Source organism: Protopterus annectens, chromosome 3.part0, assembly GCF_019279795.1.
Source record: "Protopterus annectens isolate FY-2018-M chromosome 3.part0, PAN1.0, whole genome shotgun sequence".
In the NCBI taxonomy this organism is placed as follows: domain Eukaryota; kingdom Metazoa; phylum Chordata; order Ceratodontiformes; family Protopteridae; genus Protopterus; species Protopterus annectens.
In genome coordinates, this window is record NC_056731.1 from 1,032,398,701 (window position 1) to 1,032,412,073 (window position 13,373).

The 13,373-nt window shown below is 39.5% G+C and overlaps 1 protein-coding gene across 1 annotated transcript in view; it reads right to left on the reverse strand.

Moving 5' to 3' along the window:
* The window catches only part of LOC122796665 (cadherin-10-like), a 2,154,436-nt gene that overhangs the window by 279,562 nt on the left and 1,861,501 nt on the right, over positions 1-13,373 (reverse strand). The window contains exon 10 of the mRNA XM_044065325.1: positions 607-743. Within this exon, the coding sequence (XP_043921260.1) occupies positions 607-743 (137 nt within the window). The remainder of the gene's footprint in view (positions 1-606; positions 744-13,373) is intronic.

The window sequence follows — 13,373 nt, forward strand, 5'->3', positions numbered from 1 at the left end:
ATAAAGAAATTAAAAATGGGACTCTGGCATCTTCATCCTTAGGATTCATCTTCAAAACACTGAATGAAACAGTACAATAAAACATATAAAGAAACACATAAATACACACACACAACAGAAACAATGGTGGGAAACTTATAAGTGCTGAATGCAAAATCAGAAAATAGTTGTTGAAACCACAGCACATAGTAGTGGTTTGTTTAACATGAATAAAAGTAGAATTAATAAGAAACATCACAAGTGAGACATTGCATATGGAGAAAGGTAGAAGAAAGACTTGTCACTGATCATTTTCAGGGAGAAAAAGTCTGTGTGATTATGACTTAAAGAACGTTAGATGACAAAAGACCCAACATTTAGTGACTATAATAAATAGGTACCTGAGTAGAGGACAGGGAAAGAGAACACAAAGAATGAGTTTACAGATTAATAATACCAGAAAATGTGAAAACATTTACTTCAGTCTCTGCAGATGCAGAAGATAATGAGTTTTTGATCGGACTGTAAGACAGGTTGATAGACTATTAGCCAGTTGTATGCACAAATAATCCACAGAAATAATTGAAGATTTCTTGCTATTTAAATGCATATTTGAAGGACACTTACTGAGCTCAGATGCTATTATAGTAATATTGTGCCATGCAGATTTTTCTCGATCAAGAGGCTTTGCAGTATGAATAGAACCATTTCCGCCATAAACACTGAAGTGTCGATCAAGGTCAGTATGGCGATCTAATGAAAACCTAAAACAAGTTGAATAATATACCACTTTTATTATATGATAAGTACATTGCCTTTTAAATTAACATTGACTGCACAATGAAATCCAAAACTTCAAGTTAACTTTCAAATGTAAACAAGTAATCATTGTAGAAATATACCACCACTAGGATGGTATTACAAGGAATTAGGTGAAAGATGAACGTGAGGTAAATATTTCACCATGCTTGGCAGACTGATAACCCTAAGAAACTTCTTATGATTAATATAACATGAAGCATGGTTAAAGACGTCAGTACCATCAGCAGTGAATACAGGGAAATAATTGTTCTTTCAAAGTGGCAGTATATCAGTTCCAACAGAAAAGACAATGGAAATGAATGCATTTAAATGATCTTACTTTATTTTATTCAAAGAAAAATCCAAAATGACCACAAAAATCTTAACTTAATCAAACTGTTTTTTGTCACTGTAAGCAAATAATAAGAAATATGACACAATTTAAAGGGAAAAACATTACCAGGACCTAAAATAGATGTGCACTTTTGGTTTTACAGCACGTGATATATATATATATTTTTTGCATCAGTATTTATAATTATAATACAGAAACATGTAATTGTGTGAGCTTTGGTATTGTTTATCTATTTTTAAAATGTTAAGTGAATACAATGTGGAGAAAACTGAGGTATGTGTGAGAAAGTGTACCTTTGAACATGGTAATATTTTAAAAAAGAATGAAATAATGCACTTTATAAACACTCTGAAAATTGTTCCTTGTAATCTGAGGGGTGGTCCTTGAAAGCTGAAAATAAAATATAGAAAACTTACATTGCAACTCAAATTAAATGCATTTACTCACCCAGGACTTAAGTTTCAAAAAAGAGTATACTTAAAGCAAAAACACCTTAATTATAAGCAAATTATCTCTCTCTCTCTCTTCCATCACTCTCTCTCTTTCTCTCTCTCTATAATATATATATATATATATATATATATATATATATATATATATATATATATATTCAATACACTTGGTCGAATTTCATTTAGTCGAAAATGATTCCAGGCATTGCACTTCACTGAAAGCTTACTTGACTGAAAGCTCACTTGATCAAAGTTCATTTGGTCGAAAATGTAATATAGCCCCTGCCCCACTGCTGTGCAACCCTGGAGTGAGAATATTAAATAAGGGGGGGGGTGTGGGAAGGTATATCCATTAGAAATGCATTGATATATATATATATATATATATATATATATATATATATATATATCTATATATATATATGTCTATATGTTTAGTAAAAACTATTAGCATAATGTGGGGGCTATGCCCCCACACCCCCCCAATATGGCGGCTGTGCCCCCCACACCTCCCCATATTTAATATTTTCACTCCAGGGTTGCACAGCAGTGGGGCAGGGACTATATTCCATTTTCGACCAAATAAACTTCGACCAAGTGAGCTTTCAGTCAAGTGAGCTTTCAGTGAAGTGCAATGCCTGGAATCATTTTCGACCAAGTGTAATTCGACCAAGTGTATGGAATCTATATATATATATATATATATATATATATATATATATATATATATATATATGTATATATATATATATATATATATATATATATATATATATATATATATATATGGGTTCACTTCATAATCCCGAAAGTTCAAAATCCTGAATCTCAAAATCCCAAACTCAAAATCCTGAAAGCTCAAAATACTGAAAACTCATAATACTGAATCTCATAATACCGAAAAACATACAGGACACCAACACTGACTGTATTGCAGCTACTCTACACTGCACATACACTACTATCTATCCACTTACCTTAACCTAGACCCTAACCCTAAGGTCCGTCACTATCGCACACTCACCTCACCCATGCCCTAACCCTAACCCTCTTAACTTACCCTTAACCCCAAATTCTGTCACTATCACATGATCACCTTACCCGCGCCCTAACCCTAACTCACTTAATCCACCAATAACCCTAATGACTGTCACAATTGCACATTTACCTGACCTGGGCTCTAACCTGAACATCTGCACAATCACACATCAGTGTTGGTGTCCTGTATGTTTTTCGGTATTATGCGATTCAGTATTATGAGTTTTCGGTATTTTGAGCTTTCAGGATTTTGAGATCGGGATTTTGAGATTCAGGATTTTGAGCTTTCAGGATTTTGAAGTGAACCCATATATATATATATATATATATATATATATATATATATATATATATATATATTCATATTTAGGATATATTTTTTATATATAGGATATTTCGCTTACATGACATTTTTATGCACATGAGATGTCATTATATTTTTAAAATTCTAATATATTATGCACTGAACAGCAATGCTGCTATGTTATATCGCATTTGATGTGGATGGGTTTTTGTGTCTATGACATTCACAGTTGTATATGCAGTTGCAGGGGTTTGCTCAACAGAACGCATAGTCATTAGATAGCGATTTTATGTATTTCTATCACTTTAGCCTGCTCATCCTGTGTGTAGGATGTGATGCAATTTCCGGTTCCATTCAGGGACATGGATTTACCTGCTCATACAGCGTTTTTAATGAGGTGAGATCTTGGTTTTAAAAAATCAAATGATAGGTCTATTTGCCTTTTTACATTGTATATAAGTGTTTAATGATTCTTTAGTGTTTGTCTGAGGAAGCGGTGGGTCACACATACAATAAAAGTGTCCTGCTTTTATTTTATCCGTTGCTTTATTTGCTCGAGACTGAGCAGTATTTTTCGAATGGTATTTGCACTTTGAATTGGATTGTTGACTGTCTGGTGAAATTTGGCTCTACAAGCTGTATTTGATTCTCGTCCACAGAGTACATTTTCTAAATAAGTTTGGTGCTCCGTTTGGGACTTGTGTTTTATCTTTTTTGGGATTATCGCTTGGGTGTTTTTGATATATATATATATATATATATATATATATATATATATATATATATATATATGGGTCTACCTGAGTTAGTCGAAACACCAGAAGACCGACAAGCGAATCGCGAGGCCCAGAAGATCGACAAGTCAGAAGACCGACGCGACAGATGAAAACACCAATGCCAAGGATGCCGACATGGGAAAAGGCTGTGTAAGTATGCGGTAGTGACGGACGTTTGGGTGCGAGTAAGGTAAGTGTGGATATTGACGGTGTGTGGGGATAGGGGTGGGTTAAGTGAGTTAGGGTTAGGGAGCGGGTCAGGTAAGTGCGGTAGTGATTGTGTTTGGGTTAGAAGGGTTAAGTGAGTTAGGGTTAGGAGCGGGTCAGGTAAGTGTGCAGTAGTGATTGTGTTTGGGTTAGGGCGGGTTAAGCGAGTTAGGGTTAGGAGCGGGTCAGGTAAGTGTGCGGTAGTGATTGTGTTTGGGTTAGGCGGGTTAAGTGAGTTAGGGTTAGGGCACGGGTTAGGTGAGTGTGCGATAGTGACGGACCTTAGGGTTAGGGTTTGGGTTAGGGTTGTAGATAGTTGTGTATGTGAGGTTTAGTGTGGGTTTGTAGGGATTTCTGTGTGCTTGTGTTGTGTGTGTGGTTTTTGGACAGGGAATGTGTTTTGTTTGTTGATTGTTGTGATTGTGGTATGTGCAGTGTATGAGGTTTCGTGTTTGTGTACCGTCGGTTATTTCGTTGTCGGGCATGTGGGGTTTCATGTTTTTGCACTGTCGGTTATGTGGTGTCGGTGATTGCGTTGTCGGTCTTCCTCTGGCGTGTCGATTATGTCAGGTAGAACCATATATATATATATATATATATATATATATATATATATATATATATATATATATATATATATAAGTTCATAGGTTCATAGGTTCATACTAGGCTATCTGCCTTAGGGCATTTATAAGCCTAGCCAGAGTATGTTTGGCTTTCGCCACCCATTTTAAATGAATTTTGCTATGCCCTTTTCGTGGTTAGTATACTGTGCCTCTGTCTAACAGTGACACAGAAGTGATACCTGGGGTAAACCTACGATCTCCCATCCACTCAACAAGATTCCTCTTGAAGAGAGTCAATGAGGGACTCTGCCTAACCTGGACTGGGATTTTATTCCAGAGTGAAGGGAGCCTCTGGGTTATGAATCTGTCCCTCCAGCATGTCCTATTTATTTCAGTGCTGAGGTTCAAGTCTCTCGAGCATGTAGCTCGATGGGATTTGGATTTTTGAGGTGCAGCATGCACTTAATTCCGGGTTGTACATGGCTTTATATGTCAGGCACAGGTCGCCTCTGAGCAGGCGGTATGCCACTGAGTAGAGCTGGAGTTTCTTTAACCGGGCAGCATATGGCATCTGTTTGAGCCCTTTGATCCTCCTGGTGAGGTACTTTTGAGGTCTTTCCAGTTGCTGCAGGTGTTTGGTAAGGTACATCCCAAAAGGGGCATTGTACTCGATTATGAGCCTGATGAGGGATGAGTAAAGAGGCACAATGACCTCCCCTAATCTAGATGTGAATCCCTTCATGATTAGGTGGGCTATATAAAATATTTTTCTAACCACTTTGGCCACGTGGTTGTCAAACGAGAGATTGTTATTAACTTGGGTCCCCAGGTCCCTAATTACTTCTTCTGTACTTAATGGATTACCACCTATGTGGTAATTTGTGGGCACTTTGTTTTTGCCAAAGGGGATGACTATAGACTTTTTGGCGTTTAGCTTGAGGCCATGGCTCTGGCACCAGTTGTCTGTTTCTATGAGGCCCTTTTGTATGATGCTTGTGTTGGCTGGAGAGTCGATTATGGCGCCTAGTTTGCATTCATCTGCGAACTTGCTCAGCCACAGTCCTTCCGTGTTGGCCTGTACCTCCGAGAAATATATACCGAACAAGAGAGGTCCCAGGACTGAGCCTTGTGGGATGCCACTTTTAACTGGTTTGGAGTCTGACATGGCTCCAGCAATTCTAACCATGTGGGTTCTGTCCTTGAGCCAGTTTGCAACCCATCTAGTGACTTAGGGGTTTATATTTAAGCTGGTGAGATTATCTATAATGACCGAGTGGGGTCTTGTATCGAAGGCTTTTGCGAGGTCCAGGTAGGCTGTGTGGACCACCTTCCCTTCGTCAATGGCCTTGGTGACTGTTTCAAAGAAGTCGACCAGGTTTAAGAGGCAGGATCTGCCCTTAACAAAGCCGTACAGGATAGGATCCAGTGTCTGTAGTTCCCCAATATCTTTATTTATGAGGTCCATGATGATCCTTTCCATAGCTTTGCAGACCAAGCTAGGCAGGCTTATGGGCAATAGTTTCCAGGGTCCGTTGAGGTACCACCTTTGTGGAGAGGGACCACTGTTGCTGTACACCACTGTTTGGGTACATATCCTCTAGTAAGGCTGAGATTGAACACTAGTTTTATGTTTGGGTTTAGCTCTTCTTGGAGTTCATGCAGGACGCAGCCCAGGACACCATCTGGTCCCATTGATGCTGTGTTTTTTGCTTTGGAGAGGGCGGCTCTTACCTGAGCATCTGAGATGTCAGGGGGGCAGCACTCTGCTGGGATAGATATTTGCCCTTTTGGTGGGGATGGGGGGAGTTTGCGCTGAACCTGTCAGCTAGGATGTTGGCAATGTCTGTGGGTTCGGTGCATTTGTTGTCATTTTGGACTAATTCTGAGCATATCTGGGAAATCCCACCCAGGTTCCTAACATAACTAAAGAAAGCCTTGTGATTATCCTTAGTGTCCTGTGCAATTTTTCTCTCGAAGCTGGCCTTAGATGATTTTATGAGTGCCCTTAGTTTTTTGCTAATACTGATCAGGGATGCCTTCCATTTTTGGGATTCTGCTCTATCATGTAGTAGCTTCCTCCTTCTATTGTATAGTTTGTTTATGGCTAGGGTCCACCAGACAGGACGTCTGCCTTTGGAGGACTGGGTCTTGGTTTTATTTGGGATTGCATGATCCATGCATTCCTGAAGGTGTTCATAGAATGCATTTATAAAGGATTCTGTGGTCTGGGTTGTATTTTCCACAGGCCCGGGGGCTTTGAAGAATTCCACCTCAGTATTGAGGAGTGTGAAATTTGCTTTAGAGAAGTTTTTCACTGTGGTTTTCTGGGCAGGGGGTGGGGTCGGGATGTGAATATCCAGTGAGATCAGTTTATGGTCTGATCTTACCAGTGAGGGATACACTTCTGGTCTGGAGCATAAAGTCCCCATGTTGGTGATGATCAGGTCCAGTATGTTTTCCCCTCTTGTGGGAGTGGTAACAAGTTGTTCCATAGCATTTGAGTTTATGAATTCTAGGAACCTTTGGGCTAGGGTGTTGGAGCTAAAGTAATGCTCCCAGTCTATGTTTGGGTAGTTGAAGTCGCCCAATATAATGGTGTTTGGAGAGACCTTCATATTTTCCAGTGTTTTCAGGAAGGTAGAGTGGGGTTCCTGGGTTTGGGAGGGTGGTCTGTAGCAGGCTATAAACTGGAAGGCAGTTTTACCCACTATTAGTTGCACATGGATAGTGTCTGATGCTTCGTGCTTTGCCACCAACCTGGAGGTGTGGGTATCTTTGATGAATATTGATACTCCCCCTCCTTTTGTGGTTCGGTCCAAGTTTTGGGGCCGAAAAGCATGGTATGAGGTATAACCTGGTAGTGCTGGGGTGCTCTCAGGAGCCCTGAACCAGGTTTCTGTTACTGCACAGATATCAATGTTCTACATGCTAAGGAGAGTTTTGAGAGCGTGCATCTTGAGGTTTAGACTTCTGGCGTTGAGTAGCATTACTCTTAGTTTCTTATCCCTTGTGATACCTATGGAGTTGGGTTTGTCTTTTGAGCCTTGCCTAAAAAAGGCACTATGGGGGTAGCAAGAGCCTTTGCCAATATCTAAAAGCCCAGGGGTGACAGGTGCAAGCCGTCCTTAGAGAAGCATCATGGCTTGTCGAGCATATCATCCCAGGCTGACAGGCATTGGATCCCCTTTGAATGACACCAATACTTAAGCCAATTGTTAAAATTGATCATCTTGTCTTCATATTGTGGCATCATTCTTGGTGAGGCTAAGATGCTACTCAAGGTCAGGGTCATACCGGCCTGGGCTACATGCTCAGAGAGCTCCTCTATGTCTCTTTTCATGTAGTCCAGGGTGGTACATCTCAGGTCATTCACACCAGCATGGGCAATGACGGAGTCATATTTGTACTTGCCTTGGAGTGACCTGAGTTCTTGTGTTTCGTGGCGGATCCTAGCACCTGACAGGCTGCTCACCATGACCTTCTCCTTGTTCAGCCTGGTGAGCGGGACGTCAGTGTGCCTGACGATAGAGTCACCTATTACAAGTGTATCAGGTGTGTTGTTTAGCCTTAAGGGCTGTGACTGTTTGGCCCACTGGCTTTGTGAGATATGTGTTGCACGTGTTTTGTTTTGGGGTAGCGGTTGCTTGGGTGTCTGCTTTGGAGATCTCTGCTGCTTAGGCAGATCTTTATTTAGAGCCTCTGAGTATGTTTTTGTGTGATTATGTGTTTGGTTTGCTGTCGTGGTAGGTCTATGTGAGACTGGAATTGTAATGAGTGTGGTTTCCTTCTCCTCCCGACTGGTTATGCCAGTACTGAGTTGAGAGAGCTTAGCCTCCAGTTTGGCTATATGGTTGCATCTCTCACATGTGTTGGAATTTGTTGGGAGGAGGACAGGGTTGTCTGTGTAAATGAGGCAGTTGTAACATTGCCCCAAGATTCCAAGATTCACCAGCGGGACCACAGAGGAGATTATATATATATATATATATATATATATATATATATATATATATATATATCATATTTTATGTGAAAATTAATCATTATTTTATTATATCACTGTATCATGGTGCTGCGGTAGCGTTGTCGCCTCACAGTAAGACGCTGTCCAGTTCGATTCTCAGCTAGAGTGTCTTCTGAGTGGAGACATGCGTGAATGGGCGTACCTTTGTTCGTCAGGGCTGGTAACTCGGCACGTAAAAATCAACTATCAATCATTAGCGGACCAGAGTTCCGCTGTGGCGACCCCTAACCGGGAAAAGTTGAAAGACACAACAACAACAACAACAACAACATCATTTGTTTCAAGAATTGTTTTTTAATTGTTTTTGTATGATGTAAAGTGTTACATTATGTTGCATGACTTTTTCATGAATTTCAATAGATGGTTGTGAGTATGTTTATGTTTTCTGCCAAAGTCAGTTAGATATGTTTTTAATAAACATGGCTGGTGGTTTCCTGGCATGCTGTGCAGTGCTTTTGTTTGGTTATTGGTATTGTGTACTGTGTTGCTCTTTTTCAGTGAGTATATTAAGAAAAGAACTTAAGCAGACATCTTCTAGAGAAGTTAACTCATGAGGACATTGACAATGGAAAATAGGTTGGCATCTTCTGGATAAGTTAAATCACTAATATCTTCTAGTTGTTTCTCAAATATTTCTGATTGATAACCTAATCTTTCTGTAAATAAAATAGTGAAACAGACAGAATGTATTAATAAATCATTCTTAAAGATCATTTTCAGTTATAGTGATGTGAAAGAGTCTTGTTACAAAATTGGGTTTCACTGCATGCATTAATCTTAGGCACATTTTATAATTACATTCCACAATGGAAAGGAAACTTATGTTTAGACAAGTCAACAAACTCACTTTCAACCTGAGACTCCCTTTGTGAAGCATTCCTCTCAAAAAAGACATTTACAATACCAACAATATTTAAGCTTGTCTTTCCAACTATAGAGATCTTCCCAACAGAGATGCCTCATCAATCATTATTTTCATGGGTGCCTTTTTTGTTATATTTAAGATACTCTGATATAGTAGTCAAAAGTCAAAGTAAACTTTATTGTCATTTAGATTGGTAGATAGTGTAGCTAAATGGAATTACTTTGCTTCATTCCCAGTGCAAGAAACATACGTACATACATACAGTTACTATTTTGTAATACTAGGACAGATACTTACAGATGCTACATGCATAGAAAATATGCCATTTAGGGTATTGCACAAGCAGATATTGCATGAACTTAAAATTTCACATTAACAAGTTCATGTGAAGCAAAAATATTGCATAGAGTATTGCACATTCAAGTTTTAGGACAGATGAGTTGGATATTGCAATAAAGTATGTTATTAGCAGAAGTGACTTTAGAATAAATAGAAATAAGAGTATGCTATTTACTGGATTAATCAAGAGAATATTCAATTAATTGGTTGAAGGAGCATGATGGCTTCTGTCATGCCTGTTGTTAGAGTTCAGCAATCTGGTGGATAAGGGGCAAACATTTCTATTGAGTCTGGAAGTCTTACAGTTCATGCTGTGGTAATGTCTACTTAAGGAAATGAGAGAGAATATACCACAGGCAGCATGAGTATGGCCATTTATTATCCATCCAGCTCTTACAATTCATTGAGATTCATGTAAGTTATCCAAGGATGCCAGTGGAGAGCCAATGATTTTTTACGCTGCTGTTACTACTCTCCAGAGAGCTTTGCGATCTGAGGCATTACAGTTCCTGTACCATACAATGATGTTGTTTGTCAGTACACTCTCAATAGTTCCCCTAGGCTTGGATGATGGACTGTGACAGGTTTGCTTTCCTCCGTTTCTGTAGGAAGTGCAGATATTTCTTTGCGTTTTTGACAGTGTGGTTGATGTGGACAGACCAAGACAGGTCCTCTGATAAGTGTACATGAAGGAACTTACTGTTCTTGACTCTTTTTACTGCTACTCCCTAGATTTTCAGAGGTTGATGTGCTCCCTGAGCCCTTTTAAAGTCCACAAACAGTTCCTTGGTCTTGCTGATGTTCAGTGCCAGATTGTTGCTGTCACACCAGGCAAGGAGATGTTCCACTTCCCTCCTATATGCTGTGTATACTCAGTTATGTGGTATATGTTAACACATAACTGAGTGCACATAGACACTTATTGCACATTCATACCTTAACTAGTCCATGAAGCTCTCAATTTTTAGAAAACTCAATTACTGGACAGAGAACATTTCTAGGAAAAACACAGGAAGCTGCTTGATTCTTTGAAAAACTGCTTGTCAAATGATCCTTGTTGCAGAATAACATGACTGCATGCCTTCCTAATTGTTTTATTAGATAAAGTAAATATACATAGACCAGCAAATTACAGTCACTTTCAATAATTTATAGATGGACAGACAGACAAAGAAACTGACATGGAAGAAAGCAATCGTCACTCTATGGTTTAATCTCCAGTACACCACTAGGGAACTGCAAGGCAGTGGAAGAACCTTAAGCTGTAAAGAAATAGGATTAGAAAATCCTATCATACTTTTAACTAAAGAACAGAGCCTCTTCTGTCAAATGTTTAACTTCCTTCATATTCTAATAGCATCTAAGAAAGTACAGACTATAAAATCAGAAACATAAAACATCTTCTGCGCATATGCAACTTATGAAAAACTGTTTTTTGATTTTTACAATTTTGTAAAAACAAAATGAAAACACCAGCAAAGCTAGAACTTCCACTGAGTGACCTCTCAAACCTCTTGTATCAGAGGCACATGGGATATATGTAAATGATCCTTATGAACATCAGGTGTTTCAGCTAATTGGCAATTCTGAATGCCCATGATTTGTTTAATCATTTTACTGGACAATTTCAGGCCAATAAAGCCAAACCACACTAGCTGTGGATATGCATATTTCAGCATTGTTATGGGCTTGTCAGCACAGCACAAGTAGAGTGTTTGACTAAGCATTAGAAACACAGGGCTGTTATATCCAGCTGATGTCCATCATTAGGGTCACTGCAAAAATATCCCAAACAACAAACTAAAACAATGAGTGAGAAGGTTACTGAAAAACAGTTTGGGATATTTTTTCAGTGACCCTAATGATAATGGGCATCAGCTGGGTATAACAGCCCTGTGTTTCTAATGCTTAGTCAAACACTCTGCTTGTGCTGTGCTGATGAGGTCATAACAAGGCCAAAATATGCATATCCACAGCTAGTGGGGCTTGACTTTACTGGTCTGAAATTTTCTAGTAAAATGACAAAACAAGTCATGGGCATTCAGAATTGCCAATTAGCTGAAATACCTAATGTTGATAAAGATTATTTGCATATGTTCCATGTACCTCTGATACAAGATATTTGGGAGGTCACTCAGTGGAAATTCTAGCCTTGCTGGAGTTTTCGTTTTGTTTTTACTGATTGTTATTTCATTGACCTTCTCACTCATTGTTTTCATTTTAAAATATGGGGAAAATGAAATAGAATTCCATGTTACACAAATCCAGAGCAGCTGTCTGTGTACTCCAAGGATAAAGAATTTTGCACTGTCAATTTCAGGAGCCTACATTATTCAGGCATTCATTGTACAGGTAGATCATCTCAGTCCTTGCACCTCAAAACTGTGGTATCAGCAGACAGTCCATCAAATGGACTGTATAACACATAGCATGCTGTGCAGAAAAAAAGTCACATTGCCACGGGCTGAAGTTATGAAATAGTATTTTTTTCTGTATATGATGTTTTATCTCCATGTATCCAAAATGTTAAACCTACAAATAACACTGCAAGGGCAACAGTACCAAGTTAGAGTTTTCACTGTGTAAGACCTTCAACCTTCTCCTGGCCCCAACTGGACTCTCCCTACCTCCTGCTGCCTCACTGGACTCTCTCCCACCTTCTCCTTCCCCACTGGACATTCCTCCATCTTCTCCCACCCCACTGGACTCTCCTCCTCCATTTCCTCCCCCACTGGACTCTCTCCCTCCCTTTTCTGCCACACTGTTCTCTCCCCTACCTTCTCATGCCTCACTGGACCCCCCCCCCCTGGCCGTATGTGTCCTCCACTCACCATATCTGAAATTATTTCAGCACTTAGCTGCAGTTATCTCAACATCTTTGAAGAAAGTATTTGCATTTAAAGCAATATCCTGACATCTTGGCTTCAATTCCTCTGTGTCACCATTCTGCAAAACAGAAAAACACATTAGTGACTAACCGTCATGAGCCACAGGACCTGCCCTAAATTCCACTGCATTCTTTCCATCCATTGCCTTCCTTGATTGAAACCCAGTCACTATAATGGGCCTCCTCCTACAGCAAATTAATGGAGTGCTAGTGGTAATGCTGAATGAATTGGATCAAGGACCCAAATTGCATACCAATCCTCAAAGGACCAGTACCGATGTAAAACAGGAGCCCTGTGTTTGCCTGACAGGCAAACTGTCATAACTTGCCTATTCTTTGAAAAGCTACATGCAATTTTCCCATTAAGCACTCCTGCCAAACAAGCTATGTACCAGTCAAGTTACAGGCCCAGAACATGAAGCTGCAGCAACATTAGCTTATATACACTGAGAGTTTAGACTAGCCAATAAATCTTCATGTTTCTTTGAGGATGGAGGAAACTGGAGTACCACAGTAAGACATCCAAATATTAAGGAGAATATCCAAATTCTACACTGATAGACCAGATCCATGCAAGTCAAAAACATGGTAATATTAGAGATTAGACTCCCATGTGTTAATGTGTGGCTTATGCCAGCAAAAGAGGATTTTTTCCTGGCCAATACGTGGAATTAGGATGGCAACTCCAACTGTTGGTAACCTCACAAGCTCATAGGTTCATAGGTGTTTACTAGGCTAACAACCACATGGGCCTTTTTAAGCCTAGCCATGCATCCCAAA